This window comes from Cyprinodon variegatus, unplaced genomic scaffold (genome assembly GCF_000732505.1).
Source record: "Cyprinodon variegatus isolate N-32 unplaced genomic scaffold, C_variegatus-1.0 Scaffold567, whole genome shotgun sequence".
Classification (NCBI taxonomy): Eukaryota; Metazoa; Chordata; class Actinopteri; order Cyprinodontiformes; family Cyprinodontidae; genus Cyprinodon; species Cyprinodon variegatus.
This window is the reverse complement of record NW_015151020.1, coordinates 485,002-499,011: the sequence shown is the minus strand read 5'-3', so window position 1 is coordinate 499,011 and position 14,010 is coordinate 485,002. Positions and strand designations below refer to the sequence as shown.

Genomic DNA, 14,010 nt, shown 5'->3' with positions numbered 1-14,010 from the left:
CAGCTGCCAGTTTTTTACCGTAAAATGAGGCCGTTTTTTTTTACAGTGTACCCTATTGGTATGCAGTCAATATCATATTGGAGTCAAATGGTAACTGGTACGCAGTGTGTACCAATATAATGCCATTTCAGGTCAGATGACTCTACATCCAGTCATTCACCCATTATTGCACACATTCACACACTGGTGGCAAGTAACACAGTAGCCACGGCTGTTCTGGGGAACAGTAGCAGAAGCAATGTAAGATGTATTTGAAAAAAACAGCCATGTCCACTTTAAACGGACTCAAATTTATTTACCCCAGTGGTCCGGACCTTTCGTGCAAGTGTGAATCAAGTCCAGCTAACCCTTGTGGGACCAAGACCCACTTTTATGGTGGTGTTGATTTGGTTCCAAATGAACTTAGGTGCATTATGCTTCACCCATGAATATAAACAGAAGAGAGCATATGTATCTTTGGAATATGTAGTGTCAACATCATACCTGTTACTTTGTCTGTTGCTTAGCAACACTGCTGCCAAGAGGGGGGTCCTCCTTGCTTTGAAGGACGATAAAAAAAAAAAAAATTCTCCCAATAAACATTGAAGAGCTGCTCTTGGTACCCATAATGGCCGCTGTAGTAACAACATAAATACTCCCAGAGTAGTTTTACTCCCTTGCCTTCTTTGTGCTTTGTCCTGCCATAGTAATTTCTGACCAACAATCATTGTATTGAGAGTTCACTTGCAAAAAGTACAATTTGATTACAAACAAACATGGTCCACACCAAACAAGCAGACCAAAGGACTTTGTTGTTGTGATAACAGAGTAAAAGTTACTTGATACCAGTCTTCAAGAACTGCAATTTGGGACAATTTCTTAACAGAGTCTATACCGTCATATTACCCAGTTATCATCTTGGAGCACTGAATCTAATCTTTGAAAATGTGTTTTCTACTAATTCTCCCCTTATCTTCCAACAGTATTAAACCATCAATTCCACTATTGTTTAAATGATCACTGTTTCTGTATCAATCTCTGTCTCTAATCTTTAGTAAAACACACCTTAGAAATCACCTGTGAGAGAATCGTGAAAGTGAGGAAGTTTGAATAAAATATTGACTGGACTTATTAAAGATTTAAGTTAGCTTACAGCGTTAAAAAAAATATATAATAAAGGTCCTCATTACTTACGGCTCACTGTTGCAAACAAAATAATACTGCGGTTATTTAAACTTATAATATTAAACTTTGATATAGTGAAATATGAGATGTGGAAGGAATCATGATACAGATTGGTTTTGATTCCCCACCTTACTATTCGTGTCGCCAATTTTCCACTGTTTTCTAAATTAAATTACACATAGGTGAACGTTTGTGTGAGGACTTGGCCTTCTCCCGTCAAGTTTGTTTTTGTATTGATCAGATTGTTTGCAAGTAAAATAACATAAAGCAATTTGCAGTGTACACCACTTTTATAAATGAGACCTCAGAACTGTAGCAAAACTATAGAGAGAAAATCTCCATAGCAACAGTAAACAGGTCCATGGACACAAGTGGAGGTGCTGCAGCACCCCCTAGTGCTGAGAGGGAGCTGGGGAAAAAATCTATTAAAAATACATTACACAATAATACATTTCTTATGAATATTTGGATAAATGATTTTTACTTTGTTTTTTTGTTTTGTTTTTTTTTACTTTTTTCTTCTTTCTGACTATTTTCTTAAACTTTTTTTCCTATTATGTGTATTTGGATTTCTATTTATTTATCTTTAGGCCTAATCAACACACATTCACAGAAGTTACGTTGTCATGGCAACGTCAAGCAAGCTCGTGGTAGTGGCAGCAGACTAGTATATTTACATAGTCTAACAACCGAAATGAAGAGGAAATACGGCACAGAAACGCATTTCGGAGACTTATCTTATGAGAGACTTTATTTCCACGACCCCAGGGTGCACCTCAACATTTGGACACCTGTAACCAGGGCAACCTGCCTGTAGCACAAAGTAAGAGCATGGTGCCACTGCACACTTACATGCAGTTTAATGTAACCAAAGTATTTTAGAGTGTTGTTTTGATCTTGTGTTATTTGTGTAATGGATGTGGAAAACTCTTCCATAATGTTTAAATATCATGATAATATATTTTTTTCCCTTGTGGTTTGCATAAAAGCATATTGGATCTAATAGTGTCACGTGTGACATAAACACAGTGACTCAGGTTCATGTCAGCTGACCAAATATACGCATTATACTGTTATTGTGAAGTTTAACTAATAACGCATATATTCATCTGAGAAATTACGACGTCTTTGTGTTACAGACCCTGGTTGTGTGCACTGAAGTGTATATGACAATAAAGTAGTGAATCTCAATATATTTAATTATTTATTTTTATTGTATTTTAAACAGGCCTATAGGCTCATAGCTCTTTTTTCCAAAAAAACAAACAACAACAATTTCACCGCAGCCCCTGTTCAAAATTACTTCCAGCGGCCCTGAACAGGTCAGTCAAATAATCACACATATGTTTCAAAAGTATGTGAAGGTTATAGTTCAGGGTTTTTATTGTTGAGTTTGTAATTTGTGTTCCTTTCTCTGCCTGATTTCCTTTTACAGATGTTGATAAAACTATGAAAATAATGGAACTAAGCTGTAATAAACTGGAATTATCCTTCAGAGGGAATTACAGCGGCATTGATTTCAACCTGTGCCAAGGTGCTTGTTAGTGTCAGGGTGGGCTGCTGTTTGTAGCTGCTGATAGTAAACGGTTGGATGCAAGTTTAGAGGGTTTGTGTTTGTGTGTGTGAGTAAAACCACTGCGGGAGCCTTTGTAGCATATCTGGTTTAAGAGGCGCTCATAAAAAGGCAAACACGTGCACAAATGCCCCGGTGACGGGAAGCACACTCTCCCTGCCTCTCGCTCAGAACGGTACTCCCTCCTTGCATCCTCACACACAGATCCACATTTCCCCACATAATAGGCTGTTTTAACTCCAGTTCTATAAAAGGCAGCTTCTCCCAGTAACTGCAGCGTGAGGATATGTGTGGCCCTGCAGCCATACCCAGCCTCCAGAAGCAACAGCACGTCAGCAATGCTCTGTAGCATGATTGAGCCTGCGAGGATAAAGATACTCTATAGCATAGCTCTTTTTTTTAGCCATGTATTTTAGGGCTTACAGAAAAAGTGGTCATTTTCAGCCTCAACTTTCTACTAACCCTGAATTTTCCCATTAAAAGTGCTGAGTCAGCGACCCACTTAATTTCAGTTCCTCCCTGGCAGTGCAATCAAAGTAGCATCGTTCATCCCGTTATCTCTCCCCCAGTTTCGTCCACTCCTTTCCGCTCCACATGCAGGGCAGATGGTGCTCTGCCCTTTTATCTGCCCATGCTATTTGCAGAGACGGCTGAGACTACGAGCATGCCAGATTGTGTGCACTAAGACTGCTTACTGAAGGCATGCCTGACGGGGATAAACACTGCACACCTTGCGTCTGGATAAATAGACAGCAGGGCCTGAAACCTATGGGTGGCAGTCGGAGCACTCGTAGCAGATGACTGAGTGGGCGGCAGTGTTTGCTCAGCTGAAACATATGGGACAGTGGATGTTAAACAGTTGGCACCTCAAATTCTGATGAGGCAGTAATCCCATAAAAACCATGGCTGCAGAACAGGTGGTTGTGATCATGTAACATGTACCTCACACAGACGAAGGCAAATCCAGTTTCCTAGTGGCAGTGTGCCAGGTGTTTAGGCTCTTTCCCTGCTTCAACTAACCTGATTTTAATAAATGGGTCAATAGTAGTGCTTTCATCCTCCTGGGTGGAAAGCTGAGACGTAATCACACCATTGTAGGGTCAGGAACCCAACTTAAACATAGATATAACTCCTCAAGGAGCAGGTGTGACTACCTCTGAGCCAGCACTTTGGCTAAAGTAGTATAAAATCTTAAAATTGTGTTAAACTGTGAGGATAAAAAAGCTTTAGCTAACAAATAAGGATTTTTTTTCCATTTCAAGGAGTAACCCTAGTTTCTTTGCCATCTCCTTGCAAAATTATTAAGGGACACTTTTTGGCCAGGCATTGTATTCCAACCTATCGCCATGGTAAATATATTTTTTTTTGCATTTTCTTACTTGTGCAAAAAGATTTTGTTAACATATGACACAAACCAGGATGTAATTTTGAGACATACTTTTGGTATAAATATGGGACTACTCCTTTTTTGCAAGGGATGGTTGCATTAGCTTTAAGTAGTCTTTTTGAAGGACAGCCTCAGAAAGAAAAAAGGGCACATATAGGGCTTCTTCACCACTAAATGGGGTACTTCAGCACACACTGTGTACATAAGTGGATGCTTTCCAAACCTAGTCTATGCATACTTTATGTCTGCAGTGTCTGTTAGCAGCTGTGCTAGCCTAGCCCAAAAGAACCACTTAAAAAGGACAAATATTATCTGAAAATGTCTGGGAAAACTTGTTGCAGTAAAAAATGAATTAGCAAGAGGAATGTTCCAGTTAGTGTTTAAGCAAAACAAAAAACAATAATTGTTACAGTCGTAGGGAAGTCATATTTACATGTCAAATCATTCTGGCTTAAACATGTATATAATTTTACTGTTTATCAGACGATATTGTCACAAAATTTAGAAAATTTCTATTTAAAAAAAAAAATCCTGTCTTAAAATCTGTGTTTTTTTTCTCCGTTATTTTATGCAGGCCAGTTAGTTATACGTCAGCCTGAACACCTAAAACTAAACCCTGGCGTCCTCTTCCACATCATCTTCATCCCCACTTTCCTCCTCTAAATAAAAATTGTATGACAGAGGAGACTCATCCACGACCTCCGACACTAAACTCTCCTCCTCTTGCATGTTTCCTCTGTCCATAGCGTTCCTTGACAGTGTCGTTTCTAAGTCACCAATTTAGTGCTACTTGGTCCCAATGGAATTTCCCATTGGGAACCTACTAGCACTAAGTTGCTAACTGGTTAGCAGCAATGATTCCGACAAACCGGCCACAATGAAAAGTGCTTGCGAACCTTCCGCCACAACAACTCCGCCCCCTTGATAATCGACCAATCACATTCACTTTATTCACTCGTGTAAGAGCGTGCACCAATCATGAGAATTTAGAAAAATGGTTGGAACGTCCATTTCCCTACGACTTTTAATGCAGATAAAGAAAAACCAGCTTAACTGGTAAAATTAATTCATATAGCCTTTATGCGAAGATCTTTCATTTGGATTAATATTTTTCATGTTTTATGTCTTGTCACACCCTCACTATTTTTTTACATTGTATTTTGCATCATCAGTTATTTTGTAATTGCTCCAATTATATGCTTTTTGTTTATGTATTTTTATATTCTGTCTGGTTATTGTGTGTTTGCTTTTATTTGGAGTCTTGTGTTAGTTTTCTCTGTCTGGTTGTGTCTTTGTATCTCTGTTTAGTTCTCAATATTTTTTGTTCCCACTCTACTTCCTAATCAGCCCCCTTCACCAGCTGCTCTTGTTAATCAGTTTTCAGCTGCAGCTTTCCATATTCATACTGGTCAGTTTTATTCACTCCTCACAGGTTTCTACTCTATGGCAAGCCTCTTCCATCCCCATTTGTCATGCTTCTGATTTCCATGTCTGGATATGAGCTTTTTATTTTACTCATGTTTTGTATTGTATGCAATGCAAAACTCCTTTTTATATTTTTGATATTTCATTTAGTATAAATCAAAATTAGTAGGGTTTGTATTATGAGGGAAATATAGTCTTAAAACACTTCAATTTTAAAAAATGTCATAAAATGTATGCTATTTTAGGAATTGCTTTTATGCATTTTTTTACTATGTACACTGAACTTTGTCACGGGTTCTGTTTATTACATTTTTGGACAGAATTTCTAGCTGCACCCAGGGACCAGAGGGTGTCCGGTTTGGGAACCTCAGGATATCATCTCTGCTGTTTGCAGATGATGTTGTCCTGTTGGCCTCATCAAACCAGGATCCCCGATGTGAACTGGGGCGATTTCCAGCCAGGTGGACTCCCCTCTTCAGGTCAGTGGAGAGTCCTTGTCTCAAGTGGAGGAGTTCAAGCATCTCAGGGTCTTGTTCCCGAGTGAGGGACAGATGGAACATGAGATTGATAGAAGGGACTATGTCTCTGAGCTGGCTTTATGTCACCTCTGGGTTCCCCCAGAGAAGCTGGAGGACGTGTGTGTGGATCGGGAGGTCTGGGCATCTTTGCTTAGACTGCTGGCTCTGCGACGCGGATGGATAGATGGATGGTTATTTAGAAAGAAACCAATTAATGTTTATACTGGAAAACATTTGGGTGGTTGTTTGCTGCTCAGAATGCAATGGACTTCCTGTTCACAAAATCTGGATTTAACACTGATCTCTATTTATCTACTAGATTGCTGATAGCCTGATAAAAGTGAAGCCACCGGCCGCCATACTTATGCTATTAAACAGAAAGTGTGTCCAAGTGATAAATTTATATCCTTATTTCAAAAGTATTAAGCCCCCGTGAAAACGAGAACATCATTGTTGTTCGATGATGTAGGGCATGTAATATTTCCATTGCTACTGATCTAACTAGGGAGTACCAATATGGCAGCCGGTGGCTTACTCCACCACATACTACCGATGGGCTATCAGCAATCCAGTGAATAAATAAGAGATCAGTGGGATTTATACAAATGAAAGACTGTGAGACCAACTCCAGCTAAGATGATAACTTCTCATCCCTAATCAGCACTTTAAAAAATCCAGGATTTTTCACTTTAAGGCCTGGAGTGTCACTTTAATTTGGAAAAATTAGAAAAAAATAAGCTTTTCTACTTTATAAATATATATATATATATATTTTTTTAATGGGCTCTTTTCAATAATCCAATAATTACAATTTATAGGCCCTTTGTCAAACTTGTTAATAGTTGATTTTTTTTCAAATCACATTGAATGAAAAAAAGAACAGCTCAGTCCAAGAAAAAAAGCCAAATTGGACTGGAATGAGTGTTTATTGCCAGTTTCCAGACTCGTACTGGTATCCAGTCAGTCTGTGGTCCCTCCCAGTCTCTGCTCACTGAGGACATGACATTACAGATCTCACTTTGGGATCATCTCCTTCCTCCTCGATTCACAATTGCAGTTCTGTCCACGTGCGTAGGGTTCAGGCAGCCGCCATTGGCTGGAAATCCCATCAAGCTCCGCCCGCCTGTTTTACGTCATCGCTGCGCTGTCGGTGGAGGTCTGCAGCGGGGACCCAGCCGCACTGCACACCCAGCGAACCGGCCAGGGGCGAGGCGGCTCCATCATCGCTATGGGAATTAAGCGCGGCGTCCTGAGCGAACCGAGCCCATCACAGAGTGATAACACAGAGTATAAGAGAGAGCAGCCCAGAGCGCCTTATCCTCCATCCTCCGCTGAGCTGAGGGGGACCGCGGTGATGATGAGCACAAACATCTAGAGATGAGAAGTGTTACTAAAGCACACAACTTGGACAAGGACGTTTGCTCGACACTCCTCCGTGTTCTCTGATTCAGCATGATGCCCGTCATCCATGTGTCCGCCGTGGTGAGTGCTTCACATGTCCACCAAACTCCCTGGACTCCTTTTGATTGTTTATTCTAAGGGCTGCTTAGGCAGGTTCTCCATTTAAAGGGACAGTGCATGTTTTTTTTTTTTTTTTTTTCTCTCAACTTCAAATCAGTTCTGTCAAATTGTTTGTCCAACGGTATGAAAGACTTTTGTTTACTCTGTCAAAGGGGAAATTTAATTTATTGCTGGTAATTAAACAGTGGATGAATAGAACAAAAGAAATAGAAAAGTTTCCAGTGAAGGGATGAACAAAGGGAGTGCATCCAGCTGTCTATTGTCCATTATTTCTCACAAAAAAAAAAAAATCTGTTTCTTGTTTTTTGCTTATCTAAAGTATTGTTTGTATGCCTAGCATTTCAAAAAGATGATTATGATTTTTGTTATTTTAGAAAAACAGAATTTGCTGTATGTTTTTGATCACAAATACAGCAAATTGTGTATGTTTTTGATCACAAATACAGCAAATTGTGTTTTTTCTTAAATCTATCTATCTATCTATCTATCTATCTATCTATCTATCTATCTATCTATCTATCTATCTATCTATCTATCTATCTACACATATATATGTGTGTGTGTTTGTATGTGTGTATGTATATATGTGTATATATATATATATATATATATATATATATATATAAACAATTTGCTGTAAGTTTTTATCACAAATACAGCAAATTATGTTTTTTTCTAAAATAGCAAAAATCACAATTATCTTGTATATCTATATGTAAATGTATGTATGTTTATATGTGTGTATATATATATATACACATTAGTATGTTTTATTATAAACAAAACAAGTTTGTTATTCAGATATAAACAGGAAACACATATTCTTATTAGGTGTTTAAGCAACTCTAGGTAGGGAATTTTGGTATGTCTCAAATATGCCTCAACAGGCATTACTGGTATACATGCTCAACATATTCTCATTATCAGTTCGTATGAAATCGTACAAAAAGTTATGCACAGTATTTCGTGGGTTTTTGACGTTTTTCCTCAAAAAAACATATCAGTGCGCATGCGCAGCCAGCCAGAAGAAAAAAGCAGATCAGCGGACGGACGTAAAACTGGGACGGACAAGCAGTGCAATAATTACTTCATGATGTCTCCCACTACGTTGCTTGCTGTTTTGTATTTTAGGGTTAGGGTTAATTGTATGTTATTGAATGGTGCGTAAGATGCGCATGGGCACTGATATCTTGTCTCGAGGCAAGACGTACAAATACGACGAAATACGACGAAAAAAAACGTCAAAAACCTACGAAATACTGTGCATCACTTTTCGTACGATTTCATACGAACTGATAATGAGAATACACTGACATGCTTGCAGTTTGAGGCAAAACTCTGACAAGATAATAAAATAGTTTAGCTTTTCCACATTAACCTGTTAACTGACCAAACCAAAATTAATCACAAATGCCTGAGAAGCAAATCTTAAATCAGCTGCCATTCTTTAACCCTCGGGGGTGTCTATCCCGCCTTATAAAACCATTTTTATGACGGACGGGAGCCTGATTGTGGGAGTTAAAGTCTGCAAATGTTGAGGTTCCACACATGTCCCGAGAAGCAACATGACAGGTAACAGGTTAGGCAATATCACACCACAAACCTCAGTGCATTTTAATAATAGTGTTATGTTGTGCCAGTAATGCTTAATAGGGAAGAATGTTGAATGATTTTCAATTATAGCGACAAACATCAGCCTCTACACACCAACTCCTTGGTGAAACATTAAGCTGTAAAACACAAAAACCACTTTGTATTGTTCTATCACATAAAATCTATGTAATTATACAAAATATGATATTTTATATAAAAAACAAGACATTATATATAGAAGTTCAAGGCAGATAAAGTGTGTGGATCTATAACTCCAGGTCAGCTGTGTCTCTTGGATTAATTATGCTAGTCCTAACAGTACTAATCAAATGGGAACTTGATTCATCATAACTATGATAAATAATTTTTTTAAATGTTCTTACTAGTATAATTTCCGTCTGTCCTAATCATGCGGTGACTCAGTACACACACAGTGTAAAAGTTGTTTTTAAATAAGGCTTTAATAAAGTTAAAGGTTTAGATGTAATTTGTTATTACAAAGGCTGAGCACAGCTCCCATGGCAGGGTTCCTGGCTCCAGTCATTAGCAGAGACGAGTAAAGCTCTATGCAGATGATCATCGACAGTTATTGTTGGTGATAAACGTGGTGTGAATGATTCTAAACAGAGCCTCTTTCTCTCTCACAGCACTCAGAGCAACAGGTGTTCCACAAACACAAACGTGTTTGTGGAACTACTTATGCGTGAACTTTCTATGTATTTGATTGGGCGTGTTGTGAGCCCCATACGTGTAATTAAACAGTAATTACATCTTAATGCTTTCTGCCAGAAACAGCCCAACCATGCATGCACTCACATCATGTTGTCACTCACTAATGTTTATTGGTTGATGCTGGTGTGCTTAAAGATTTCATTATTTGTCAAACCAGAGCCAAAGTATAACTTCACATAATGTTGACATTCCTCATTTTAGGGAAGAAAGTGCTTCTGTAAGAGGTGTCATAAAATACAACTTTATTCTCATGATTTTAATATCATGACTTTTTTCCCTTAATTTTATGGCTATTCTTGTGACTTTATTCTTGTAATTTTAAGACTATTCTTGTTGTAACTTTATTCTCTTAATATTATGACTTTATTCTCTTATTTTATAACTATTCTCATTATGACTTTATTCTCGTATTTTTACGACTTTATTCTCATAGTGTTACGACTTTATTCTCTTAATGTTACGACTTTATTCTCGAAATAGAAAAGAAAAAATTCTCAAACAGAAACAAACAGATTAGCTGCTGCAGCCGTTTCTCAATTCACTAGAACGCGAGTACGGAATCGTGTTCTCGCCAAGTATGTTCTTGGGAAGAACATAGGAAAGTGTGGACTCTGGGAGAACCGGAGTATACAGCATAAATGTGGGTCAAATGCAACAGAAGCGTACTGATGACATCACCACATGCTCTGCTCGTCTGGAGCTGCATTTCACCTCCTGTTATTAATAGTCTCTAAATAATAATAAAGTCTAACTTTTTCATTTATTGGGGGAATAATAATGAATACAGTTAGATAAACACAAATCAAATGAATATTTTTCCAAATAAAACAAAAACAATCGCCATCAGAGCCAGCGGTCCTTCACACACGGCTATGCAGAGAGAGGGCTGCTGCAGACGGGCTAACATTAGCCCCGGCTGCCGTTAGCTTCAGAGGTCCGCTGGTTGCTGCATACCTCTCAACATTGGAACTTTTTTTTAAATTACGCATGAAATCGGTAAATGGACCATATAGTGACGCTTTAAAGTATAATATTCTCGCCTCAAATTATCTTAAAATGTACTTTTATTGACCAACAGCAACACAAAATTGAACTTTTAACTTTCAATGGTGCGCTCCATTTAAAGCTGCTGCTGCCGCAGTGCATTCTGGGACAGCTCTCAATCTCAATAACTGAGAAGTCTGCTCTGATGCTTATTGGGCACATAAATAGGGAGGGGCGAGAACAACATCCGGGGACTTTATCCGTTCTCGATCTGCTATTCTTGTGAATTGAAACAGTACTAATGCTGAGGCTGATGAAGTTTCACAAGTACTTCAGCACATGAGAACGCACAAGCACACATATATTGAGAAACGGCCTTTGTATCAATAACAACTTTCAATTCAAATGTCTGAATTAGCGTTGGTGATTTTGTTTCCTCTAAAATCTCAGTAAAAGTTATTTTTAGCTTGTTAAATTCATCCTCCCCTGCGCTCAGATCTTAAAGAGAATAAGAAGTACTGAGACTTTTTTTGTCATCCTGTTACGTAAATGACTGAACTTAGTCGGTCTAAGAACCCACTACTTTCCTTCAAGACAAACAATGATTGTTTTCTACTTTCGGCTACCTTTGGTCGCCAAATAAACGTTATATAATAGCAGATATAGGTAATAATAAGATTAAACTTCAGAAGAGATTTAATTCTTAAGGGTATAGTGGAGGATGTTCTTTTTCTTAGTGGATCATCAAAATAAGTGGTCCTCCTAACTGTCAATCATTCTGGTGATACGTTTAATAAGTCCGTCCTACAGTACGTGCTCATCCCTATTTTCACTTACCTGTGGTGAGTCTGACATAGTGGAAAAATTGCTAATCATCGCTCATACAAGTAAGCTTGTATGAGCGATGCAAACAGCAACTATTACACAGAGCGTGTACGAGGAGAAATGGGCTCGTGCATGCTCTCGCACACGTTTAATAGACTTTTGAAAGTTAAAATCCTCCATTATACCTTTAAAGAAACAGGTGCAATGCAGTTTGCCTGAGTGGCGTTGCCATATTGTGATGTCATCAGCAGGGGCAGGGCTCTGAGCAGATCTGACCACCCGAGCAGATCTGGTACCTACACAGGATCCGACCCTCTCAAGTTACATAGGCGAGTTTTAGAGAAGTTTGGCCCTCACATAGTATGGGTACGTGGCAAGTGCTGAATGTTATGTTATGAGAAATAATTTCATATATTTCAAATTAGGCCAGTACTTGTTTGAAGATGTTCCCAGTGTGGCTATAAGAGTAAAGTTTCCTAAATTTAGAGTTAAGCTTGAATAAATAATAGTTGCATATTTCAATATCTGCAGGAATCCAGCTATTAATATCTGCTTAGCACAGAATAGATGACCATGCTTGGTCAGAGACGACCAATAAAGTCAGAACCAATATGGTGGAGAAATCTACCCTGATGGGAAACAATCACAGCATAGGAGGTAGGTTACCCATAATGCAACAACAAATATCAGTCAACGATGCAGCCACAACAGAGGGATGTTTTAATGAAGCCCTTAATTATGCCCCCAGTTCAGCATGATGTATATATATATACATATATTTTAATTTCAGTGGCTGCTATAATAGTTTTTTTTAAGCTATCTGATCTGCTATCTGATTAGTTCAGACCTGTTTCTGCTGAGCTGTATCTAATCCACTATGTTTTTCCATTTGGTTTCAAATGTCCCTTGGTGCATGGTGGGGAAAATCTTTCGGGGGCGGACGGGCCAAAAATTTAAAATGATGTAATTTAGTATCTCCCAGATGCATCAAGCACCAGCCTAGCTGAAGACAAAATGGGACGTACTGGCTTGAAGTCAAGCTCCATCCCCTATATTGTCAGCTTTAAATGTTTTCTCAAAATTTCATTTTAGTGTGACGTTTGGAAATGTTTGGTTACATTTATTTATTTTGGTTTGACAGAGTCTCAGGCCCAGCCGAGACATTAAGGTCCACATTCTTGTCCAATGAAGGAGACAGTTCACCACTTATGCATCAGCGTTTTGACAGACGGGACAAAACAAACATTGCGTGATGAAGGATTTGCCCAGATTTGGCAGCTGATCCCATGTCAGAAAAGTTCAGACCGATTAAACATGTCAGAGAAAAAAAAACAGGGAAGTCAGGAGAACTTGGTTATATTTAAAACATTGATGTCTACTTCTCACATGCATGCAATTAGATAGATCATTTGATAAATCACAGAGTAGGTTAAGAATGGCTGTCTTGTTGACAGGCTTTGTGTGTGCTTGTGGTTTTTTTGTGTCATAAGGGAGTTTCAAATCTAACAGGAAACCAAAGGAGGGTTATGCTCTCTTGCAAAACCCTTGTCACATTAGAAGAACAACACCCAGTGTATTCAGTTATGAACTTATGGGACAGATCAGCAAAAAATACTGCGTAACTCTAGTAGAAGAAACCCAACAGATGCTTTTTACCCCTTTAAAAAATCAAAATCGGAAAAGTCTGTGCTGCAGCTTTCACCTTTGTTTACTCTGATACACACATACAATTCGGTGGAATCACCTGCCTCCTAAATGCATCCTATTATTAAACCGTGTGACATTTAGTTTTAGTGTTAATTAGCTTTTTTCTCTGAGCATCCCAGAGGTTTTCCAAAAAAGTAAAAAAAAACAAAAAACAAATCACTGGGATTTTGTTTTTTTCACGATTGGGTTGAGGTTTTGATGACCCAAATGCAGAGGTGAGTCTTTGTAGATCTAATGAAATAATTGAGGCAAAAATCCAAAAACCAAAGTACAAAATACAAGGAACCAAAAACCAGACAATTTCAGGGGAAAACTCACATGGGGAGCCAGAAAAAGATGAGGAACCAGCACTTAGGAACTGCACAGGGAGAGTATATATGGGAGACAGAACAAAGACTGGACTAATGAGCTGATTGGGAGCAGGTGTGAACAGAGGATTCTAGAAGGAGCTAGGGAAAAGGAGACCAACACAAGAGGGCAACAGAGGGCAATCAAGAAAAACCAAATGCTATGTTCACACTGCAAGCAGCAAGAGCAGCAAAAACACTTCGCTGCTTGTACAAGCATTATATATATATATA

The 14,010-nt window shown here is 38.6% G+C and overlaps 1 protein-coding gene across 1 annotated transcript in view; it reads left to right on the top strand.

Moving 5' to 3' along the window:
* The first annotated feature begins 6,958 nt into the window (after window positions 1-6,958).
* Window positions 6,959-14,010, top strand: part of tnfrsf21 (tumor necrosis factor receptor superfamily member 21) — a 56,881-nt gene continuing 49,829 nt past the window's right edge. The window contains exon 1 of the mRNA XM_015391956.1: window positions 6,959-7,549. Within this exon, the coding sequence (XP_015247442.1) occupies window positions 7,520-7,549 (30 nt within the window). The 5' untranslated portion in view covers window positions 6,959-7,519. The remainder of the gene's footprint in view (window positions 7,550-14,010) is intronic.